General features: G+C 36.6%; 1 protein-coding gene across 3 annotated transcripts in view; it reads left to right on the plus strand.

Annotated features, from left to right (window-relative positions):
• Positions 1–26,811, plus strand: part of A1CF (APOBEC1 complementation factor) — a 76,325-nt gene that overhangs the window by 16,155 nt on the left and 33,359 nt on the right. For all 3 annotated transcript variants that reach the window (XM_082674050.1, XM_082674051.1, XM_082674052.1), the window contains exons 2-3: positions 9,331–9,474; positions 26,512–26,646. In XM_082674050.1, the coding sequence (XP_082530176.1) occupies positions 9,376–9,474; positions 26,512–26,646 (234 nt within the window). In that variant the 5' untranslated portion in view covers positions 9,331–9,375. The remainder of the gene's footprint in view (positions 1–9,330; positions 9,475–26,511; positions 26,647–26,811) is intronic.

Consider the following 26,811-nt stretch of genomic DNA (forward strand, 5'->3'; position numbering starts at 1 on the left):
CAAAGAAGATAGAACGAGTTAGCCTTTTATAATTACTCTGATGAATATAAAACTTAACACAAATGAAATCAGACTATACATTGTTTTGTAATCTGCCTTTTTTTACTTGATTACATTTTACAAATATCTGCTTAAATAACATGTTCTACTAGAACATCAGTTTTATTAGCTGTACAGTACCACTGCTTATTAATATATTTCATCATTGGATATTTAGATAGTGTCTAATTTTTATTACAAAATTAACATGCTCTATGAGACACCACACACACACACACACACACACACACACAGAGGACTTTAAAGATTTTTCCTACTGAGAAACGAAAACAAATGAAATAACTGGATTATTAAAACAATATGAAAGAAATCAAGATAATACATTCAAAACTGCACTTTTCTTCACCCCGGACAGTTTCTAGAAAGGAGAATAACCACTCAGAGAGCCACAGATGGTGGTTAAAAAGTCAACCAAAGCAGCAGATAAGGAAAAAAGAAGGAATGTTTACTGAGTATCTTCTGTATGTCAAGCACTTTGTTAGATGCTCTCATATCCATTATCTGATTTATTTAATCCTTTGTTTAGAAAAAAAAAAAAGGAAAGAAAAACATTTAAGTATCTTATTATTGTGTTCCTATTCTTTTCTTAAAATAGGAAACAGTGTCTCAGAATAGTGAAAATCATGGTGGTAGAACTGAAATTTAAATGCAAGCTTGTCCTTCTCTAAAAATGTGAAACCTACTCTAGAAAGAGGATTTTGTCAATAATTACCAGTAAAATTAATATATCTACTATGAAAAACTTTATTTTTCTTTATTTTAAGGCTTGTCTAAGCTCAAATTGACCAGGCCCAACTTAATGCATGATTCATTACTAATGCCTGAATAACATAGAAGGGATTCTGGTTAATTTGATTTTTTTTGCTGATATCCATTGCTTTTTAAAAATTAAGATGCCACATATTAAGACTTTGTGAGATGTTTTTATGGTTACGCTTTGGAATTTTATGGATGCATATTCTCTATTAATTTTGCTATGGTTCATGATTCATGGCCAAATAAACAGCTATAACATTAATTCACTTCCAAAATGATCTTAAGACTGATTGTAAACATTTTTCCAAAGAGAATATTAGAGCTAATTTACATTTTTTATCAAGTAACACAAAGTAATTTTTACTTAGCCTCATTAGGCAAATGTGTAAACTTTGGTCATAAATCCTTCACAAACCATTTCGACACAATTTGGAACTCCTCCGGTGTAAAATTCCCAGGAGATACTAGAAGGCTGAAATTCATGATAAAATCACTTGTACAACTTGCATGTTGCTTTAAGAGTTATGTCCAGCCTACATCATGCAACATCCGTATACAATAAGACACTGGGGAAAGACTGGATTGGGTTTGGAGAGGTCCCAAAGGCAAGTGAAGCTACCATCAATTTGAAATGCACCCGGCACATTGCTAGTACAGGCCCTCTGCAATCACAAAGGACACCTCTCCTCTGTTTACCAAGTCAGAAATAGGCTTACTTCCCATTCAATTTCCTTATCGGTCCTCTTTGGAAAAAAACCAAATAAGATACAAATGATATTAACAAAACTACTCCATTTCCTAACTCTAAATTGTTAGTACAATGGCTGGCATTGTATGCCTGTAATATATTAAACATTTTAAGATATTAAACATTTATTGACCTTTTTGTTAAAGTTAAGGATAATTACTTCATTTAGTTTTTTACCAAGAAACCTTCTAACTTTAGTTCTCTGCCTTTATCCTTCATCTCCTTTTTGTTCTTCTCTGCCTATCATTCACAGCTACCATTTCAGCTTTTGCTTTTCTAAGTTATCTTTTCTTCACTCTTTAAGTGTGCTTTTCCATCGTGCACTTCTCTTACCTTTGTCTCACGTCTTGCCCAATTTACTATTTTGAGAGACTTTAAAAGCAAACAAACAAAAAACTTGTTTTCCACTTTCTCTGTTTCCCTAGCTGCCAACTTATGTTCCACCAGGGCATTAAGATCTTCCCACTTTGCCATAACTTCAGGCAAACCTAGAAAACAAATATCACCCAAAATTCTCTCATATTATCATATTTTTCCTTCCACAACTTGCTTCTCTATGGGAGCCCAATTTTTATGTATGCTTTTCTTCTTTATAGATTAGGGTTATAATTTAAGAGCAGCATACAGTATCTTCCTGACAGCTCTAGATTTGGAAAAGTCATAATCTACCACCCTACCTGCTGGTCTCCTCCAGCTTCCTTCTTATTTTGTTCCCTGCCACCTTCCCTGAGCCGGGACACACTGGCACTGGAGGACATCAGGGTCAAGGGTCAGGAACAGCAGCTCTGATCTTGCCCAACAGTGAACTCTGGAAATTGCTACTGATCAGTATTAGCCAAGTGATGAGGTGAGCAGTTCACTCCAATCCATCTGAGACTTAAGGAAGGCAGAAATCTTGAACCCCCAATAACTTCTAGGTGCTTTTAATCTTCATCAAATAGGCACTAACATTGCAAATACTAAACCAGAAAGGCATTGAGAAGAAAAGTGAATCCAAACATCGACTATTTTTGAATCACTCTGCACTCACAATTTTAGTCTTACCCTCCCAAATACAATGACACATTCAAAAATGCAGAGAAACCATGCAAATCAATTTCTCACACAGAGCAAATTCCTTCTAGGATAGAACTTTCAGGAAGCGACTGGAACAAGCATAATAATAAGTGTTAGGAAATTAGCTGCAGACTAATTTTACTTCTGATCCAGTGCAAGTCACTATCATTTATAAAATGCGGATCCAAAATCTCTGGTTTGTTCCATAAGTATTTACTGAGCACTTAGCATAATGTCAGGCTAAAACTCTTGGGTAAAGATGAGTACAACATAGTCCGTACATGCAGGACATTCACAGTTTAGTTAGGTAATAACTAAACTATAATAATTATAGTACCATCTGCAACAACCGAGGGATGTACAAGCTTTCTTGAGAGCATTAAGGAAGTGGCACCTAACATTACCCCTAAATAGGATCAAAGGAAGCATCACAGAGCAGATAATATTTCAATCAAGTCTGGCAGGATCAACAGGGTCAATGTAGTGAGACCAATGTGAGAAGAGAATGGTAGGTAAGAGAAGGGAAGAGAAGAGGAGGAAAGGGCATTTGAAGCAGAGAGCCCAGAAGTATAAGAAAACACGGGACTTCCCAGTGGCAGGGTATGTGAATGACACTGGAAGGGGAGTCTGGGAGCTAGTCCTGAAGAGATGAGGTATCATGCTAAGAACTTGAGACTTTATCCTTCCAGCAAGTGGTTTTGCAATTCTACCCCTTGGAATTAGAGATTAATTAGAATAATAATAATTAAATAATAAAACAGCTAACACTTCCTGGGCAGTTAGTAATCGTCAGGATCCACTTTAAGTAAGAATACATTCAAAATACTTAATCCTTAAAAACAACCCTATGAAATAGGAACTAATATTATCCTAAATTTTAAATGATAGGAAACTGAGACTCAGTTTCCACTGAATGGAAGCAGAGGAACAAAAGAGGGGAGCATTTTTATACAGCAGGTTTGGTGGCGAGTACACATTTGAACAAAGTATTACTTTGCTGAGAAAAAAGAGGATGGGAGACACTGAGGGCAGATTAGTGGAAGCTGGCAGAGCTGGAAGAGACCTCTCATTTTTTGCATTATTAGCTCCTCCCTCACTCATTTTCAGAATGAATAAGGAAGGAGGAGAAGGGAAGGAAATTACAGAAGGAAGTGCTGTCATGTCCAGCAGGTCCTTTCTACAATCTCTTTGCTATTCCTCCCCTCCAACATGAGTGATTAGCAGTAAGTCAGGTGGGAGTACTTGCTGTATGCTGGACCTAACTAAACACTTGACAAGTATGTTCTCATTTCATCTTCACAACAGCAATGTCACAGCCTGCCTGTTACCCCAATTCACAAATGAGCAAACTGATCCTGGGGGGAGAGGAGTCCATGATTCTTTCCTATAATATTGCCTGTATTCTTTCTCCATCCAACTTCCATTTCTTTGCCCCTTTCTTCCCTCATCCATTCTCATCTAGATAACCGTGCTCTTCCATGAACCTCTGGAATTTCTTACTGCACAATCTCTGAGAAGTTGGGGTGATTGCCTCTCCCTTTCTGCTTTTATATTTTACTTATCTATGCCTAACAATAGTCTAGCACTCACTACATTCCAGGAATTCGTCCAAAGCCCTTCCAACGTATTTACTCATGTAATACAATACCCCCAGAGAAATGTTACTGCTTCCTCAGTTAAAGATATTGAGTTACCAAGAGGTTAAGGAACTTTTCCAGGGCGCAGAGTAAGAGGCAGAATGAGGATTTGAACTCAGGAGGTCTAGCTCTAGGGTCCGCAACCCTATTCAGGCTTTATCTTCCTTGACTTAGCAGGTCTTGGCACACCTGACCACGCACTTGATCTCAAAATCCTTTCTTTTTTCTTGGCTTCCAATCCACCTCTCTCATTTGGTTTACCTCCTACCTACCCGGCTGCTTCATCTCATTCCCCTTTGCTGATTCCTCCTTGTCTCTCCAACCTCCAAAAGTTAGAGTACCCCAAAGTAGGACCTATTTTCTATACTCCGTCCCTACTGATTTCAACCAATTTCACAGCTTAATCATCATCTCTACACAGAGAGCTGCCAAATCGATATCTCCTGTCTGTAAATCTCCCGTAACATCCTGACTCAGATATCTAACTGTGCACTGAATCTCTTCCCGTGGCTGCCTAATGGGCATCTCGAGATCAATGTGCCTCCACCTGAGCTCCTGCTCTTCTTCCACAGACTCGTTATTCCTCATCTCAGGAAACTGGCAACTCCATTCCTCTAGTTGCCCAGGCCAAGAAACGAAGTCAACCTCAACTCCTCGTTTTTCTCTCTCACGATGCATCCAACTCATCTGTAAAATCTATTCCAAGATTCGATCACTTTTCAGCACCCTCACTATCACCACTCTAATCCAAGCCACTATTCTCTCGTACCCGGATGTCGCAGTGTTTCTAACTGGTCTCCCTGCTTCTCCCCTCGACCCCTCTAACCAGAGCAAGGCAAGTGAGGCACTGCCTCAAATGCAAAATGTAAGAGCCATCAAAAAACTCAGTAATTAAGACAAATGATTTTTTTTTTTTTTTTTTTTGCGGTACGCGGGCCTCTCACTGTTGCGGCCTCTCCCGTTGTGGAGCACAGGCTCCAGACGCGCAGGCTCAGAGGCCATGGCTCACAGGCCTAGCCGCTCTGCGGCATGTGGGATCCTCCCGGACCGGGGCACGAACCTGTGTCCCCTGCATCGGCAGGCGGACTCTCAACCACTGCGCCACCAAGGAAGCCCGACAAATGATATTTTAATGCAATTAAAAAAAATAAAAATCGATGGAAAAAAATCCATGATGAACAAAATGGCAAAATTTAAATAAAAACAGGATCAGAGTGATTGCCTGACCTCCCTTGCCTCACCTTAGCCCCAACGCTGCCTGACTCCCTTCAGTGTTTTCTCGATGGTTAGAGTGAGTCTGTTAAACGTAAGTAAAATCTTCACATCTCAGGGCAAAAGCCAAGGTCCTTACCGTGACCTACAAGATCCTTCATGACCTGGTCCGCCATTATCTCCCTGACCCCAGTTCCCATTCTCTCATTCACTCAGCTCCATCCTCTCCACATAGGCCACTGTTTCATCGACAAGCTCCCACCTCAGGGCCCTCCAACTTCTTGGAATGCTCTCCCCCAAATACATCCCTCATTTCGCCCAGGTTCCTTTCCAAATGCACTGTATCAGGACCACACTATCTAAAATTCCATCCTCCTCCCAACACATATACTTCATGTTGCTCTTCCATTATTTTTTTCTCCTCAGAAATTAACATAAGCACAGTGTATATTTTGCTCATTTATCTTGTTTACTGTCTCTCACAACCACTATAAAACTCCATGAGGTTTTGCGGAGAGAGGGGTTTGTTTTGCTCTCTGATTCCCAGTGTCTCAAAAATTCTTGGATGATGGTGGGTACCCAGTAAACAAGTTTTGAATGAATAAGTAATACATGTTTATGAGTGCTTTCCTTTAGCTCCAATGGTCTTAATGCCTGCTATATATAGGTTTTGAATTCTATTGCCTCAATAAATTACACTGGGAACTACTCTTCAAAATGCAGTAGCTCAGATCTGAAGAATCTGCAAGGTGTTAAATTAGAAAATGTATTGCAAAACGTTTCTTTCAAATTTGACCAAATTTTTAAACAGAAGTTTGACTTGCTTAAGAAAATATTTATCTTGGATTCGAGTTCACTCCTTAGATTAAGTCAATGTTGAAAGAGGGGGTTGTTTTTGAGAAACAAACATTGAAGATCAAGTGTCTCTTAAGGCAAATTCTGAATTTTGTTTCTATGTCCTGATTTCCAATGACTTGATTCTATGTTGAGATATTATACAGATTTTCTCAATAATGTCAGAGTGAACCTATGTGTGATCAAAAGACCATTCTGATGTCAAAGTATTTTTAATCACCTTTATTAATAATTAACCAAAACTAAAGGCAGGTTTTACAAATAAAACTTGTCTCACCATGAATTCCTATCTCTTGATGGAGAAGATGAAGTTCAGCAAAGAGCAAACCTACAACTTGGCTAGAAGACGACAGACTTTGCCTTCCAACCTCTGTTAAGACATGCAAGACTAACCTCATCAGACCCCAGTCCATCCATGGCCTCACTGCTCTTACAGGTTAAATCCAGCACTGTGGGAGCATTTGAGAGTATCCTGATGAAAAGGCAATTTTAGTAACATTTGAGAAAAGTGCACGAGTTAGAACTAGTCTTAAAGGCTAGTTTTTCTTTGTAAATCTTCAAAATTCCTTTTTTTAATTTATATTTTTTATTGAAGTATAGTTGATTTATAACTTAGTGTTAGTTTCAGGTGTACATCACAGTGAAGTGATTCATATATATATATATATATACACATACATACACACATATATATACATATATATATACAAAACTGAATATATATATTCTTATGCAGATTCTTTTCCCTTATAGGTTATTACAAAATACTGAGTATAGTTCCCTGTGCTATACAGTAGGTCCTTGCTTATTATCTATTTTACATGTAATAATGTGTATATGTTAATCCCGAACTCCTAATTCATCCCTCCCTCTTCTTTACCCTTTGGTAACCATAAGTTTGTTTCCTATGTCTGTGGATCTATTGCTGTTTTGTATATAAGTTCATTTGCATCTTTTTTTTTTTTTTAGATTCCACATATAAACAACATCATATTCGTCTTTCTCTGGCTGGCTTACTTCACTTAGTATGGTAATCTCTAGGTCCACCCATGCTGCTGCAAGTGGCACAAAATGCCTTTTGTAGTTTTATCTTTTAAGAGGATTGTATTGTTTCATAGAGAGTTCTATGACTGTACTCACCAGCAGTTTAGGATTAAAAACTGAATATAGGTCTCATTTTATGCCTACCTTGTAGTATCCATAGAAAGAGTACTTACACTATAAATGTGTCACTAAAGCTACAGTCCAATCTGAACTGCTACATATATATATCAAACCACCATTATCAGAAAATACTTTCCAATTTGTCTTAGTCAAGATAAAAAGATTAAAACAAACAAACAAACAAAACACTGCCTTTTGCAAAGTAACAGACAATACAGACCGGTGTATTAACTGAGTTAGCCAGCTGTCCATAAAACACAATGCCCTAAAGCTGGGCAGGGAGTGAAGCTGCCATATAGACAGCACTAACTAAATACTTCTTGAGAGAATGAATGATTGAAAACTGAACTGATCTGGGTCAGAAGCGAGCAAGAATTATGAGAAAAGTCTAGGGCAACAATGGCCATGCTTATATACAGAACATGAAATTGTTTTATCCCTGTAACAGCTAATGAATATTCTCGCTGGAATCTAGTTTTTTTTTAAATTTGGTTTTCTAAATTATATTGAAAATATTACTTTCTAGATGATGCTTGTCTATTGTTTGGGAACTTTATTTTTAATTGAGTATAATTGCTTTACAATGTTGTGTTAGTTTCCGCTATATTATTCTATTACTTTCATAATAGAATACTTTGAAGTTGCACTTTACTCAGATTATCTCGGCTTCACTTTTGTCACCCAATTGTTTACCCATTCCTTGTATTATTAATGGTACCTTTACCCTGAACCTTTAAATGAAAATCAAAGTGGTATGGGAAATCCCAATGCATAGAACAGAAAAGTTCTTAAAGGGCCTATAGTGAAATACATTATATTTGCATGTGATTCAAATCAGTGTAAAAAGAGCTTCCTTTGTCTTGGTTGGCAGAGTACAACAAGCAGAGAGAAATCCCAGCACGGAACCTTCACTGAGTCACTCCCACTCTAATCCAGTGGGTCAATGCACTCCCCTCTGTACATGAGAGCCTCCAGGGGCTCGCACCATCATAGCCTGGGACCTTCACCATGGACAAGTCCTTGTGCTGGGAACCTGTGAATTTGAACAACCATCAGATTTGGAATGGGGTTCAAACCATGTTCCCTGATAGAAAGTATAGATAATGAAATGCTGAAGTTTCATATTCACATCTACATAGATCAACATGGGCATATGTAAATTTTCCTAATTTCTTAGATTTTACAAAGGGCTTCATGTCCTTTTCTGAGTGGTCTATGTGATATACGATCCAGGTGTCAGTAGGCCCTTCCAACGCCATTCAAAAGGATCCATTGTTCTTATTTTGTTAAAACCCATGTGACATTTTTATTACAGAGTAGTTTGCATGATGACTTCTGTACATCTGATACCAGCACACTCTGATCTAGAAATTTATCTTTGAAGAATAAGTAGATAAATGTCTCAGGTAACAGACAGAATAGATAAATGAAGCTAAAACTTCCAGGATCTTCATACCACATTCTCGTCAATTTGATTTAGTAACTGTGCTTTCTTCCCACATCTGCAAGGACCATTCCTCATACTTTTAATTGGCAAGAATGAATTTGTTTTTGAGCATTTGGTGACATTCTGAGATAACTGGACTGAGAACTACTGGTCTGCATTCTAAGTGGAAAAAGGACATTATTCAGTGTTGACTTCTAAATTTCAACTATAATTGAACATTTTAAAAAAAAATTTTTAATGAGGATATTTAACTGCCCTGGTTTGTGGGTGTCTGTTAGTTGCTCTAACCTTAATGAGTAATTTATAGAGAATGTTTCCTAAAGATCCTTCATGAAAAGGACAAGTTTGGACTTGGTAATAGTAATTTATTTAATTTATCTTAAATTTGGTTTCAGTGAGCAACCCTAATTAACCTGATTTTTTGCTGATAATCACTCTCAATGGAATCAAATCACAAATCCGGGGATGGATTGAGCGGCACCCAGAAGGAAGCAGCCCTCCGCGCACTGGTCCAGCGCACAGGATATAGCTTGGTCCAGGTAGGAACTTCTTGTGCCATCTGCTGAAACTCACCACTGAATTCAGAGTGGTGGGAATATTAGCGATCCTAACATGCAAAATGTGATTGGTCAGTCGTATAACTCTTTAGTTGGACATTCCTTTCCAGGGGGGAAGGAAGTTGGATCATTTCAGTTTTGTAGGTGATCTTCCAGGTGATGTTCTTTCTACTCTGGGTTATCAACTCAATTTTGCCTTGCCATTTGGAAGCAGAACTAGTGTTAACAGTCATAAAGACTATCACAGTTTTGAAAGGCCAGTTTAGTATAAGAAAAGGCAGCTAGAATTCACCACCCAGAGCTTGTCAGTGAACGAGAACCCAGCTGGTGCTTCAAGAACCAGAAGAAAACAAACTATCCAGGAACTTGCCTTAGTTTCTAGAGAGATTTTTGACAGCAGATGTAAAACAACTTCTAGATGAAGGATCCAAGAACTGACCATCTGGTCAACCTAGCTATTCCAGGATGTTTTCTCATAACACCTATCCAATCTGTTTAGGATATATAATAATTTCTCTCCATGTTCAGCATTTTTGAAAAAGAAAGAAGAAAAACTATCCTAAAACTATCTATTCATTATCACTGGTTGTTATGAATTGTCTGCACATTATTATTGTCTTTATGATAACCTCTGTTAGACAGCTTATGATATATTGAAAAACAAACTAGTTTTAGACATATAAGTTAATTATCTTACTTGAAGAAATAATGTTGCTTTTTTTTAATGTTGTTCTTTTTACAGTAAGACAAAGTATTTTACTGCTCAGCTATTATATTTTATCACATACTTTCCCAACTTAACCAAATCTTTGTGCTATTATGAATACGAAAGTCATAAGTAGGTAATAATAACATATACAATAGTGTCCTTTATTACATGTTCCTTTGTCAGATCAGTTGAAAACTAAATGTAGTACATTTTGCAATAATCTTATAAGTCATGGCACACTTTGTTAGAGATAATATAATGCTCAAAGTTATTTCTAATTTTTCATCCTAATGAAGAGTATTTATTTAGACTTTTTTAAGATTTCAGTATTATTTCACAGAAGGCTTCTGAAATTTCATTTAAGTCAAGGGAGATACTAATGTATTATTAGTTTTTAATACTTAATAAAAGTCTATTTTAGGATCATTACTAAACTTTTAAATGTCTTCATTTCCAAATTTAATGTGCTTCAAAATTAATGCCTGATTGAAAATTTTTATGCAGTCTTTTCCCACATAAAGGGGTATTTCATAATCCACAGAGGAAATTCTATAGAGTTTACAGTCTATAAAACAGATACACTCAGAATAATAATTTTTTACATTTGCTCAGGTACAGTTAGTTGAAAAAATGTTTTTAGCTTTTGTAATCAGCAGTTTCATAAATGTTATAAAATCAAAAATGTTTTATATCAGTTTATCTTTTTAACTGCTTTGTATCTGAAACACTCATGCAAAGATAGTGGTAGTGGAAAGCACTTAAACCCTTTTGAAAACCAATTTGTCAATATTCATACATAAGTATATTCCCCTCTGGAAACAAACCTTTAATGATCTGAAATATAATGATGAAAACATATAAGCCTTTCTAGTGTGACGCTATTTCTAATATCTCAATATCATAAACCTAATGTATAAAAGGAAATTATTAACTATGAATATATAAGTATACTCAACAAACAGAACTTTATGAGAAATAATCCTAAAACAATATAAACTGTCCATTTAATTTTATTCTGGGCACTGGTTCTTTCATTCCCCCCAGATGAAATTCAGGGAAAGTCTCATGACTTTTCTGGTAACTTTCAGCTAATAAAAGATCCTCCACTAAATAATGAATATGTCTTGTCCAGTAGAATAAAAACTTAACTTTATTCCAAGTGAAAGCCATTTCCCTTTTCCAGGCATGTCAGGGTGGAGGGCAATTTCTATTTTTTCTCCTTTATGCTTTCAGAAGTATAGTTTCCGACACCAGTTTCCTAACTAGAATTCCTGACTCAGCTGGAGCAGAGGAAAGGGGTGAAAGCAAAGGAGAGGGGACAGGAAAGTTTCTACTTGACTGATTTTGGCATTGGGCTCTGGGCCCAGCAGGTGTGTAAACCTCCTGGGATACTCTGTAGGGTCATCAAAGACCTCCTTAAATCCATTGCCAGGGGTCTCTCAACTGGCTACACTCTGCTCTAGCTAGAGGCTCCTTCCCTGGGCCTCAGTCTCCTTTGGCAGAGCTCTTTTCGACACCCCAAGCATCCCTCTTGGAGAAGATGGAAAATGACCCCTGATTCCTACATTTGGCCAAACTCTAGTCCCCTGGAAACACACATTCTGACCTAGTAAAACCTGCAAGTGCACGTGACACAAAGCAACGAGCTCTCCTTCTCACCACCATCAAAGCAGGAGGCCAGCCCATTGTTTGCCATTAGATACTTTAGGACTGAGTTAGACCCAGCAGCTTCGTGTGTTCCCAACAGCAGGGAATACATAGCAAGTTCTGAGTGGTTTCCTACTCCTCTCCCCTGCTTTAGGTTAGCTGAGAAGCACCTCAAAATTCCTCCCACTTAGGGGGAACTAGGATTCACAACACACCAGCAGTGGGCTCCAAATATCTTTGAGTCAACTCCAAAACTTCCTTTCAAACTCTTCAATATTATTTTCTAAATTCAGGGATGAGGAGGGGTAGGGGATGTTCAGTTAAGAACGTTAAACAGGGCTTCCCTGGTGGCGCAGTGGTTGAGAGTCCGCCTGCCGATGCAGGGGACGCGGGTTCATGCCCCGGTCGGGGAAGATCCCACAAGCCGCGGAGCGGCTGGGCCCGTGAGCCATGGCCACTGAGCCTGCACGTCCAGAGCCTGTGCTCCGCAAGGGGAGAGGCCACAACAGTGAGAGGCCCGCGTACCGGGAAAAAAAAAAAAAAAAAGAATGTCAAACAGTTAAACAGTTTCTCCCTACCTCCTTGTCCTGCTTGTGGTCCAGTGACAGTTTCGTATCCAAACCAGAGGCCAAAATAATCCCATTCCATCTTAAAATCCTGTTACAAATGAAACGTAAACAGTCATTAAGTGATCATTTAGAAAATTCTGCAGAACAGAAAATTTTAACATATTAGAACAATGTAAAAAGCTTGCAAATAACAATACATTTTTAAAAGAGACTCAAACAGCAATGGAGATCTTTTCATAAACCTAATAATTTACGAACATTTGCATTAAAAAGGAAAAAAACAATAAGGCTATTTTACTTTTATCATTTTAAATGTTTTCAAATATAATACCCCTAAAAATATACGGCCAAACTGCCTATTACGTTGATCTTATATATTCAATTACATTCAGAAAATATTAATAGAGGTTTTAGATCACAAGTTAATAACAATTACAAAATAGTAAACATTTACTGGACATTTATATTCTAACTGCTTTATGTCTATTTAATTTAGTATTAGTATTTAATAATTTAAATTTAGTAATTTAATATTAGTATTAAATGAGTATTAACTCATTTAATACTAATAACAACACTATGAGGTAGTTACTATGATCATCTCCAGTTTCCTGATAAGGAAAACAAGGCTCAAGGAGTTAGGTAGCTTGCCCAAGATTTATAGGCCATCTTAATTCCACTGCAATTGGCCAAAATTTCTGGCAAGATTTACAGAACTAAGAGCTGTTATAATGTTATCTTTAAGACTGCAGTTTGAGAGATTAGCATGGCAGAGCGTGCTAAAAATATTTTGTTGAGCTTAAACTTTGTAACATGATTCACTTTAAGTAATTATTTGTTAGCAGAATGACTACTGGAACAGAAATTTTCTAGTAATGTAGAAACCTAAAATTCTGAAACCTAGCTATCTAGATCTAAAGCCTCTAATCAAGATGTAAATATATACATGACTTGGGTCAACCACTTTGAATGATTTGGAAAATACCTTCTGATTTTGGCTGCAAAGTGTAGAAAATCACCTAAGACTTCAAATCAGAGACCTGCTATTCAACCCAGTACCTACCACACGCAAGTATGATCTATATTTTAATTCTTTTTTAAAAATTGACGTATAGGTGATTTACAAGGTTGTGTTAGTTTCAGATGTACAGCAAAGTAATTCAGTGATATATATATATATTATTTTTCATAGTATTTTCCATTGTAGGTTATTACAATATATTGAGTATAGTTCCCTGTGCTATACAGTAGGTCCTTGTTGTTTACTTATTTTATATATAGTAGTGTGTATATGTTAATCCCAAACTCAAGTCCCTTAACTGCTCTCAGCCTTAATTTCCCAGAAGGTTGGCTAGGACCTACCCCACTCTTAGTCAAGACTTTGTGATTCTAGCATCTGCTCAATCTAGTTACTGGTCAGCAAACTTGTCTAATTGGAAGAGGAAACCAGCATGTATTGAGACATAGCTTCAAACTCTGCCATTTAGGGAAAAGCCTTTAGCCTTCTCAATACTTCAGTCTTCCTACTCTGGATTAGAGAAAACATTAGTATCGTCATCAAAAAAAAAAAGAACATCGGGTTTACTTTTTTAAAAATCTCTGTACACAAATGAAGGTAAATATATTAATACAATTCAGGGAGCATACCTATAAAATGATATTTTTAAATGTTATGGTATTTGCTAAATTAGGGATTGAAGGATTTGCTTCTGCTCTTCTTTGCAGTCTCTGATATTGAATGCTGAATACTTGCAAAAGAAGAATTCGAAAAAGAGAGGGTGACTAATTTGTGCTCTCTTATCACTAGCAGGACAAATACAGTGGTCAAAAATAGAATTTTGCAGGTTACTTAATAACATGAGCCAGTCTTTTATATACAAACTGATGCAATAAAACGTGCTTGTGAGGGCTTGAAAATATGCTTTGCGATATCTTTTTAATAACAATTGGATATCTTTAGAATTCATGGCTAAAATTTTTATCAAAGTTCTTTAAAGAATAAAAGAACATTAATGCAATACTCTGCATATACAGGTTCAACAAATATTATTGATAAAAATTGTGTAATATTGACAAGTTAAACTTTCAACTTAGTTGCATTATGCCACACAAAAAGATTTTGGATGTGTGCCACTATGTCAGCTGGTAAACAGACTTTTTCTCCAGGCAATGAAATATGTGTGGGGTTTTTTTTTCCTCACTTTTTCACTCTTAACTGTACTTCCCAGATTTTCTAAAACTACTATACATGTCTTTGAGAGTCAAAGGAAAAAAAAAATCACATTATGATGAACCTTCCCTCCAGAACGCGTTACTAGCGTGGGTCATCAACTCTGTGACACGCGATGCTTCTTTCTGCTGGAATTTTCTCCTTAAATCTAGAAAAATACATTTTCATAGATGAACATTTTCAGAAAACTTTCCACCCAATGTGGAGTCAGTTTACATCAGTTTTAATTCTACTACAAGGAAAGCTAAATATATAGCTAATAAAGATCACCCTCAAGTAGTCTGAATATTTTTTTAAAGAAGACTCAAGATACTTATATACTATTTTTAAGTGATTTAAAATATGGTGTGTATTAACACTGTCCAATTACCCTACTGATAATCTATTATCTTTCTTTTTTTTTTTTTTTTGCGGTACGCGGGCCTCTCACTGTTGTGGCCTCTCCCGTTGCGGAGCACAGGCTCCAGACACGCAAGCTCAGCAGCCATGGCTCATGGGCCCAGCCGCTCCGCGGCATGTGGGATCTTCCCGGACTGGGGCACGAACCCGTGTCCCCTGCATCGGCAGGTGGACTCTCAACCACTGTGCCACCAGGGAAGCCCTGATAATCTACTTTCTAAAAATTATTACAACAAATATTTACGCGGTATGTCAGTCCCATTGCTTGCTTAATCCAGTGGTTGTCCTCAAAGTTTTTTTGTTCTTGTTTGTCTGTTTTGTTTCCTTAGTCCCTATTATTGAACACAATGTGTTAGTGTTGGTCCTTGGCATTATAGAAGTATAAGGTGTAGCAGCTGACCTAAAATGCATAGCAAGTAGTTGAAATAAAAATGAATTTACCCAGAATTTAAAAGGACACTATAAGATTGCATTAAGTGAGCAATACAGCTGTGGGTGTTACCTTTCTGTTTAGAGCCTTAAAACTGACCATAGTCTTTGACCTAAGGAATGAGGACAAATATTTAGACATAAGGATGCTCATCATAGTGGAATTTGTTTAAAAATATTGGACATATCCTAAGTGTCCAATAAAATATTACTGGTCATATAAAATATGTCACCCTTATATTTCCAAATTATATAGTCATGTAAAACTGTGATTTCAAAGACATGCAGAAATGTCCAAATTTTAATGTTAAAAATTAGAATGCAAAACTGTATATATCAGTTTACAGATCATATTTTAAGAAATTATTCACACACACAAATATTGGGAGATAATGAAATGTAATCTCTGATGAGAGTAGTTTTTTCTTCCTTGTGTTATGTTCCAAACTTTCTATAATGAATATGGATTATTTTTATGTCAAGGAAAAAAATCTCATGAAGTAGAAAAAATTTATAAGAAGCATTCGGTTAGGAATAGAAAAGTTGGGAAAATTTCATGAGGAAAATTTCATTATTGAAGCTGGATGATAGGTGCTTGGGTTCATTAGGCTATTATTTCTAATTCTTTATATGTTTACTACATGTATATTTAATACTGGTATAATCCAACCCTTTCCATTTTACATTGGAAGACAAGCCCCAGAGTTATACAATTCAGTAGAGACATAAGTCAGAGGTCAGCAAACTGACCCACGACTCAAATGTGGCCACAGCCTGTTTTTGTAGTGATTGAAGGCTATGAGTGATTCTCACAATTTCAAAAGGTCGGGGGCTTTGGGCTTCCCTGGTGGTGCAGTGGTTGAGAGTCCGCCTGCCGATGCAGGGGACACGGGTTCGTGCCCCGGTCCGGGAAGATCCCACATGTCGCGGAGCGGCTGCGCCCGTGAGCCATGGCCGCTAAGCCTGCGCGTCTGGAGCCCGTGCTCTGCAACGGGAGAGGCCACAACAGTGAGAGGCCCGCGTACCGCAAAAAGAAAAAAAAAAGTCGGGGTTTTTTTTTAATCCTAAAATATCAACTATCTGGCGTTTTATAGAGAAAGTTTGCTGACTCCCAACTCTTATCCTTAATCTAGTACTCTGCTATAAGTTAATTCACAGGTTTTTTTAAAAAATTGAAGTACAGTTAATTTACCATGTTGTGTTAATTTCTGGTGTACAGCAAAGTGGTTCAGTTATACATATATATACACACACATATATTCTTTTTTATATTCTTTTCCATTATGGTTATGGTTTATCACAGGATATTGAATATAGTTCCCTGTGCTATACAGTACAACCTTGTTGTTTATCCATTCTATATATAATAGTTTGCATCTGCTAATCCCAAACTCCCAATCCATCCCCCACCCGCTCCCTCTCCCCCTTGGAAACCACAAGTCTGTTCTCTATGCCTAATTCACAGTTTTTAAAGAAAACTTCCTATAACATAGATGAGCATTTAAGATTCCTTAAAGGAAGTAGGAGCACCCCTCCTTGTCCTACCCACCAAATGAAGTCTAAACCCTCATTCATTCACTTATTGATTCCACAAAGAGAGACACGGTGCCTGCCTTCATGAAAATTACTCATGGGGAAACAGAAAATAAACAAGAAATAAAATAATGACATATCATGTTGAGTGCTATGAATGTCATAAATCAGGTTAAATGACAATGGCAGGAGGCCTTCTTCAGACAAGATGACATTGAAGCTGAGACTTAGAAGATGAGAGCAAACAAACATTGCAAGGAGCCAAGGACAAAACAGCATCCTTGGCAGAGGGGACCACTTGGGTGATACTGATTCACCAAAATATTTGTAAAATGCACAACACTTTTCAGCGGTGAAGATATTAGTGTGTCTTAATTTCAAAGATCCAGTAAGATTACAGCAGATAAATGAGAAATCAGTGGGCTTCATCCTTCTCTTCCTTTTTTTAATCAGTCATCAATCTGTTCCTGGGAACAATTTCCTCAAACTAGAATAAAATACAGACTTTAATTCCCATTTCTCAAACTGTGCTTTCTAGGTGTGTTCTCTTATTTGGAGTTTCACGGCAACTGCATATTTTAATTCTAATTTATTCAGTTCCTCAATAGATATGTATCAGAAATAAGGTACAAAGCATGGCACTAGATCTGATTAGGAGATCATCCCTCTGCTAAGTGTGCCTCAAACTAAGTTAACTCCCCTATCTCTCTGGTTTAGTATAATGTACTTTAGTAAATTTCCTTGGGTATTTTTCAAATTACAATTTTTCCTACAAATAATGCAATAAAAAATAAGTAACTTAGGATCCCAGAGTTTACAAATGGCTTCGACTAGACTAGCTCAGTGAGAAGCAGATGGAGGAACACTGTGGCATTGACATTCTTTTCCAACCACCACACAAAAATCCTAGGGACAGAAAAAGGAATTTGACTTCATGGTAAAATATAGTTCCTGGGTCCTACTTTTTCTTCTATTGCCTGTTCTCACCAACTGCTCCTGTCCCCACTAGCCAAGGACTTATCGTTCATGCACTTGGTGAATGTCCTAATTCCTTAAATAGGTGGCACTAAGCATGAGAACAGGGTGGGACCAGTAGATCATCACAGGCACGTGTTTCCCTAAGCTTATCACTCCAGCCACCCACAGGCTAACTTAATTATCAAGCACCTTAGAAGCCTTGCTTCTACTAGCCAGCAATGCCACAGGCTGGTGTGGAAGACTCCAAATGAAGCAGCAGCTCTGTGAATCCTTTTGTGGAGAGTGTGTGTACCTGACATGTGATGGGAACTTCAGCATCCCACGAAATAGAAAGGCATTCCAGGAGCTATTTTCAAACAGCAATGAATTTCTCCTCCAATAGCCTAATAGAAAGTTGGTTATATATGAGGTCTTCAATATAAGGTTCAAAATCTTTGCAAAATATGGATTATAGTGTTTTCCCTTAAACTAGAAGCACATAAGGGTTTCCATTTTATCAGCTTAAAAACTGGTGTAAATTTCATGACTCAAATACACAGAAGCACCGATGGCTGTTTTGAACTTTAGACTTTGTTTGCAGACAACTTCAGGATTTTTTAAATTGTTACCTGTTAATACCAATCAGCAATCAAAAATAAGTGGCTCTTCATCTTCAGCAACTAAAATGTTATTATGACACGCGAAGAGAGCTCTCTAACGTAGGCTAAGGAGAAAAAATGAGATCACAGAAACATGCAATCATGAATTTGGGTAGGACTTCAGTAGCTGTGATCCTTTTTTTAACATTGTTTCAGAGATGCAGGGTAGAGAGCCGAACCGTACCTTGAATCCTACAGAGGATTCAATAACCTTGAATTTCATCATGAGAGAATGATTCCACTTTCAATTCTATTTTACGCTTTCTGATGAGGGAAGTCATTGAAGGTATGTCTTAAACACCTCTCCAGCCCCTGTTAATCTTTTTTGTTGTTGTTGTTATTTTGTAACATCTTTATTGGAGTATAATTGCTTTACAATGTTGTGTTAGTTTCTGCTGTATAACAAAGTGAATCAGTTATATGTATACATATATCCCCATATCCCCTCCCTCTGCTAATCTTTTTAAACAGCAGAACTAGGGCTCAGAACTTTTAATAGACAACGATGTCCAGCTAGAACTTGATCATGGTTTCCTTCTTTTGCAGTTTCTTTTATAGTGACCTTCCATTTGTGGGAAATGATACTCCACTTATGAGAACGGTATTTTCTTTTTTGTGTAAGTTTAAGAAAGTGAATCAATGCAAAGAAAGTCATTAAGTAATTAATGGACCAGGTGTCAAGGGGATATGCAATGGAGACACATTGGTTTTAAAAATCCCTACATTTCCTTTAAGGGTCCTATTGACTAACTCAGAAAACATCCTATGAACATTTTTCCACATTTTAATATGGTGAAAGTCAGCCTCCCTTTCACAACCATCCTAATACCCTCCCAAGACCTCTGCAATCGCCTAGTTAACCCTATTCCCTTTTAAATGAAGAATTTCAAGTCAGGAGAAATTTAGTGTCTTGCTGAGACCCTCAGCTTGTAAAAATTCATGGGGGTGTGATAAGGAGATTAATTACTGTATAAAATTTCTCACATGCTAAAAGACAAGTGCATTTGATGGAATTCTCCTTGGCATATGTTGAACTAGGAAAGGATAGAAGAGCAATTAACCCAAACCAAATGTTCATTATCTGCATAAGGCCAAATGTCCTTATTTGCATGGGGATATCTTTATGTCATTTAATCAGATCTCTACTATTAGTCAATTCAGAAAGGCAAATTGTATCTATAATAAAAAGTTGCATGGGCCTATTGAATAAATTACACATTGCAAAAAGATAAACGCCCCAAATGGATAAAGGAATCACCAAAGATTTCACCTAGTTATTTTGTAGATGGAATTTATAGGTTCCTGGAGATTGCAGCAGTAAGACAAGGCAACTGCCCAGAGCCAGAAGTGAGCATGAACACAGCAAAGCCTGGTCTCAAGATAATATATGCTGTGCAGTCCATCATTAGTGAAACTCATGGCAAATGTGAACAGAGGGTCTTAGAAGTTAATTGGCATTTTACTTGTTCTCTTATGTAGAAACACACATACACACTCCAAAAAAATAAATTTTCTGATTTCTAATTTTGTGTAAGGATATTCTTGGATTTAATATACCCATGAATTGGCCAAAAACATAATGAGCTTTACAAAATGCAAGTTATTTTTAAAAGCCTGTTTGCTCTTAAATACTTCAACAACTGAGATACTGAATTCCTCAAGGGTGGTTGTCACACATAATCCATAAAGGGAAAATATTAGAAGATGATATTATTAAAGGCATCATCTGATAACAAGTTAGTTCTGCCTCCATAAGACAACTAGCAACTTGAAATGAAATTAGGACTATTTTCCTAGGCAATAGGCTTTCAACAGTCAGTCTTCCAAAGTGATACAGGAACATGATTCATAATTTGCTGACAGCTGTTTTTATGAACAAACCATACCATATATTTTTAAAAAATCAAATGTGGAAGCTTTTTGAAGACTGAAACAAAGATAAATTTTAAAAAGCCAAAATCTATTTGCATCTTTGTGATTTTTGCCATAAACACATACAGCCAAAAATAATATTTATTTAGAATTCATTAAATAACTTGAATAGAAATACTGAGTTTAGTGTTAAAAGTAGACTTTTATGTAAGTGGAAAAGGTTTTATGTGATAAATATATTTTCCTGATGTACAATAAAATAAATGCATAACTATTAAAATAAAGCATTGGTCTATAAACCACCTAATATTACCTCACATAAAATATTTTGAGAAACTCTGGGCTGTATGATAAAGTTAAATCTATATTCATGTGTTATGCTCCTGCCCTAACTTTGCCTCTTTGTTACTAACTATAGTACCACATTTCTACAAATTCAAACATCCCATTTATTCAGTCTTTACACCACAATTATCATTGCTCTTTCTATTTTAAAGAAAATATCTGACATTCATATTGTGTATGAATGCAAAGATTTTAAAAAATAGCTAATAATGGTAATGCCAACTTCCACAGAATATAAGTTAAATAAATTCTGCCTTCGAAAAATTCTTAGCCTAAAATAGATTTTACCAATATGCAGTCACTGGTCTTAAGATGTGCAGGTAAACAAACAATACACAAAACAGATCATTATCTTTCATACAGAATTAACAAAATAAACATTCCCTATAGCACCGTCTGTTGTCCTCAACAACAATAACAGCATTAGCAGACCAAAGTTAAAATCACATCTAAGAGGATTCTTTTGGTACATCTTATTTAAGGCCCCTTAGATTTGCCTTGAACCCTATCACATATTGAGATATATAGTTGGTACACAGGTGAAAGGTAATAAAAATAATGCCTTGTAAAGACCTTTATTCAACCTTTCAAATCAACAACCAGGAAAATATGCTATTAATTTATGAACTGCAATAGACACAGTCCAGAAAGCTGTTCTCAATGCATTGGCATCAGCTGTGAGAAGAGACCACAGGAGTTTAGCCATGGAACCATTGTTCTTGGTATGGCGGTGGTGACTGGCATGCTTGTGAACGTCAGAAATGTCACCAAGCATGGGGAGATTGTCCAGCACCTGAGCGATCAGGAGCAGAAATAGATACAAACATAGTCAATTGGAAAATGGGTAGAAGAACAGCTGAAAGCAGTTGAATAAGGAAACATACACAATTTCTTCCCTCTTGGCAAGAAAAAACAAAGGACCAAAGGGAACCACAAAGATGATTACAGATTTGGAATATAAAATTTCCAAAGAACCATTAAAGGAATTGAAATTACTACTCAGAAAAATAAACTGAATGAGGGTTCATTAATTAATATTCTTTGAGTTTATGAATCGGTTCATTTATGGGAGACAACCAATCATCTGGTGTCCATGTTTGATGAAGTTGAACAAGAAAGTAGGTGTGACACACAACATACAAAATTGTGAGGCTGCTAAGCCTGAGAAGAAAAGTCATCACGACTTTTGAACAGTATATTTGCCAAGTTCACCAGATTGAGAATCAGAGGACATTTAGTCTAGTGTTTTCTGCAACAAATTTAACCAGTGTAACTTTAAGGAAGTCACATAACATCTCTGGACTCAGTTTCCTTATCTGTAAAATGAGCATATTGGGTTAATATAAAAAAACAGAGAAAAATGTTATAACTACAAGCATGGACTCAGGATTCAGATTTTGTCTTTGCCACTTACTGCTTTTATGTCTTTGGATTTCTCACCTACAAAATGAAAGTAATAGTAGTATCAGGCTCATAGGTTTGTTGAGAAGATTAAATGAATTAATACCTGGGAAGCACTTGGCACATTGCTTGACTCAGAGTTAGCCGCTGTTTTAGCTGTTGTTTTTTGCTGCTGTTACTATCATGTGCAAGTATTAGAGGTAAATTCTGGCTGATTAAGCAGAAAAGGAGTTTATTAAAAGGATGCTGGGTTACAGAAATTTTGAATTTAGAGAACTAGATTCAACAGTAAGCTTTTAGGGAAAAAAAAAAGATATGTATATGTGTACCTGAATCACTTTGCTGTACGCCTGAAACTAATGCAACATTGTAAATCAACTATACTTTAATAATAAATTAAATTAAAATTTAAAAATTTTTTAAAGAGTAAGCTTTTAGGAATGAAACCCAAAACCACACCACAAACCTGGAATGATAAGAAAATGTATCCAAGGAGGATTCAACACTAATGTTAGCACGTTGAAAATTTCTGCACCAGAACGCAATTTATTATAACCATTACTGCCCTAGTTGCAAGGGACACTAGAAAAGCAAGTATCTGCTATTTTTAACTGCTATAGGAAAAAGGCAGTTTTGCCCAGATTTCCCAGATGTATTAAAAGATCAGATGCCAGGTGGCCCAAATTAACTCCATCCACTTGTCCTTCACGCTAAGATTTATTGCTTAGAATCATTTACTAAAGGTTGGGTGGTTTTATCCAAGGTCAAGAAGATGGCATATAAAATTTCTTAAAGACTCTATGGTTCCTTCATGAAAGGTTTAAAATATCTGCAACAGAAGGGACTTCCAAATACTTACTGGCTAGGCTCAGTATCCAGTATTTAAATTAAAGCCACTGGATTTATAGTTAGAATGAGGTCTTTAATTTTTAAATTTACACAGTTGAAGGTCTTCACCTATTTATGTGTGATTTGAGAGAATAAATGGTTTCCAAGTCTTTGGAAAAATAAAAGATCCCAGAGTTCAATGAACAAACATTCATGGAAAACAAAAACCTATATTTTCTCTCTCTGAATGACTAATACATTTGTGCTGCCGGAGGAATTCATCTCACAAGAAGGACATCAGCCAGGAGAGGAAAGAGCAGCTATAACTAGGCTTTATCTATTTTAAACTCCTCAACTATAAAAATACTGCCTAAAATACCAGCAATCCAGCTCCCAACTGTCCTTTCCGAGTAACGGACAGCTATTTCAACCCCATGACTAATGCCCAGCGCCTGTCTTAAAGTGGCCTGGACCTCCACCACTGGTGCATTCCCAGCCCAGTGGGTGGCTCATAGGGCAAATATCCCCCAGTGCTTGAACTTCACCAGTCAGACTCTTGGTGATCCCCCAAAATACTCTTGGTGAATTTATTTCAATTGTTTACAGAAACAACAGAATTAATCATCTCTCCTACCCAATCATTTTGGCTTATAAGCAGATGAATTCTCCTATATACGTGACATGCACAAAATAGTTTGTGACTTTTTTTTAACAATTATAGCAAGAAAGTTGAGGGGAAAATTCTAAAGGTCAATCTGCTGGTTGCCTATTTATTTTCAAGCTATCAGACAGAGCTTGTCAAATGAGAAATTCTGGAATAACCATTTCACTATGATGCGATGAAAGTTTGGTTTCCTCAGCATGAATAGTAAAAATACTGCCAAGTTTATACTAAATTTATTCCAATAATCCATTGAATAGTATATCTCCAGACATTTAAGAAATACAGAAATGGCCTCAGAGGGAACAGCATAAACCAAATGGTGACAGTCGACCCAAGGAAGTAGATTGTAGTATGGCAATAGAAATACACCTCTCTGTAAGCAATAGGTATGAGATATGTTCTTCCCTAAAATTTGTGTAGTAAAACGATTGGAAATTGGAAAGGATTTTAAATGCAGCAGAGAATTTTCAATTCAGTGACATGATAATTTTTTCATAAATAAGTACTTAAATGTGTGAATCTGTTATAAGTGATTAGACTACCACATAACAAAGCAAAATGTAGTAGGGATTAAGCTGATGGCCTTTGAAATGAGACTGCCTGGCTTCAAATCCTGACCTTTCCACTCCCCAGCCACATGATCTTGGCAAATTACTTAATCTCTGTGGGCTTAACTGTCTTCTGTGAGGTCCGGATAGTAATAGCCCTTAACCCATGATACTGAGAATTAGAATAGTGCTGTCATATACTAAGTGTTATACAGGTATTTGTTAAGTAAGAAAACTTTAAATATGTCTCTGAAAATATGATTCTTTTTTTAGGAAATTCTTGGTTGAGATATGCTCATTGAATTCTTACGTTTTGTTTTGTTTTGTTTCCTGTAAGTATAAAACATTTTATTTCTCAGATTTTTCACTGACACTTTTTCTACTGGATAATCCTGCAAGAATATAGGGGAAGAAAAAATACAAGAACTCTTGAGGCAAACATTTCAACGTTTAGTAAAATGAAAAGCACCTGCTTGCTTGAAGCAAAAAGTAATCAAGGCAATGTAGAACACCCATATGACATCTTTTTAACTTAAGGCAACACGATTAAATTAGTAGGAATTTTTTAAATGATTGCAATAACAGACATCATTTAAATACTTAAATACTGTGATCCAAAAAGCCTTTGTACTACCACTTATAAAATAACCGAGAAAGTCTCAAGTTAGTATATATAAAGATTTAACAGTGAAACTAGAAGCTGCTTTACTTTGATTTTTTTTTTGACAAACAACTATCGTGAAAAACAATGTCTTTAAATAACTAACATGTCTTTTGAAAATATACATAGAAAAATATTTGGAAAGGCAGATAAACTTAACAGTAACTATTTCTACAGGTGGGTAGGGTGATGCGTTGGGGAATTTTTCTTTTTACTTTATACATTACTAGGTTTTATCCATCATTTTACAGTACAAAAGTTTTTTAAAGTAGTAATTGTAGAAATTAGCAATAATACTGATATTTGGTCTTTTATGTTTTCCTTTCTCCAAAAATCACTTAAAGTATAACAAAGAGCTTTGGCTATACCTAAGTGGAAAGTAAATTTATTCTTCTCCAGCAAATGAATTATTTCAGCTCAATAATGGTGGATTAGGCCTATCTTTTACTTTGGGGCCCCTGAAGTTATGTTTAGGTCATTAACCTTCAGAAAAATACAGACAGCAGGGCAGACAAGCATCAGTGCTACTCCTCCCCCAAAAGGACATTGAATTTACCAAGGATTTTTTAGAACAAAGGAAAAAATATATATAGAAGCTAATGCTACAGTATTTGGACTGAGAACTGCATTGTTCTCCACAGAGATGCAACATTAGTAAACACCTTTCACCATCTTGTCAGCTTTGAAGACAAGTCCCTCACTGGTTACCCCCAAAATTAGCCAGTCCACTCTTTCAAATGTTAACCTTCAAGATGTCTCTATTTAGGGGCCTACGTTGCCATGCTCAGTGCATGAAACAGCCTCAATCCAGGGAGGCATTGAATATATATCACATGCCGAGACCTGTGCCATGCATATTTGATACATTATCTCCTTTAATCAAAAGCTGATAGTACCTCCACTTAATATATGAGAAACACTGAGGTTTGGGGAAGTAAAGCAATTTGCCCAATGCCCCACAGCTAGTGGGTCATGGAGCCAAGTAGTTCAGGTCCAGAACCTCATAGACTTCAATATTAAATCAGAACCCCAGATTCAAATTATAATCATATCCTTTGACGATCAGGCATTGGTGAGTCTGAATGGCAAAATAATAACAAACCAAAAAAATAACCTTTATATTTGTCCAGCACTTTATAAGTTTTCACAGTGCTTATCTGGAGCAAGTCGCTGAAGCAAGAGCACGGTGTTGAAATTCACACAAAAAAGGGACTTCCCTGGCGGTCCAGGGGATAAGACTGCGTCCGCACTCCCAATGCAGGGGGCCTGGGTTCAATCCCCGGTCAGGGAACTAGACCTCACATGCATGCCACAACTAAGAGTTCACATACTGCAACTAAAGATCCCATGTGCCACAACTAAGCCCCGGCACAGCCAAATAAATAAATATTTTTTAAAAAATTCATACAAAAGAGACGTCCATTTTTATCCTCTGACCAGTCCACTACTATTACTTGTCAATAAGTATCTTCCTTATTGAGAAATGATTTTGAAAATAGTTGAGGAACTCAAACTAAAGATTCTATTGTTTTCTTCTCTCCCTCCTAAAATCCACATGGGATTTGCAGGAAAATGGACAAAGAAAATATGGTGGTCCCCCGCCTGGTTGGGATGCTGCACCCCCAGAAAGGGGCTGTGAAATTTTTATTGGAAAACTTCCCCGAGACCTTTTTGAAGATGAACTTATACCATTATGTGAAAAAGTGAGTCTAAAGATTTTTTTTTTTAAATCTTTCAAGGAAAAAATACTACTCTCTTCACCTTGCTTTCACTCTCATTCTTCTTGGTCAGTGATGGTTTCTTTTCCAATTACCATTCCTCAATCATGGACAAAGTTAAAACCTTCCCAGCTGTTAGTGATTGGCCCC

The sequence above is a fragment of the Grampus griseus genome (assembly GCF_964374135.1).
Source record: "Grampus griseus genome assembly, chromosome: 16".
NCBI classification, from domain to species: Eukaryota; Metazoa; Chordata; class Mammalia; order Artiodactyla; family Delphinidae; genus Grampus; species Grampus griseus.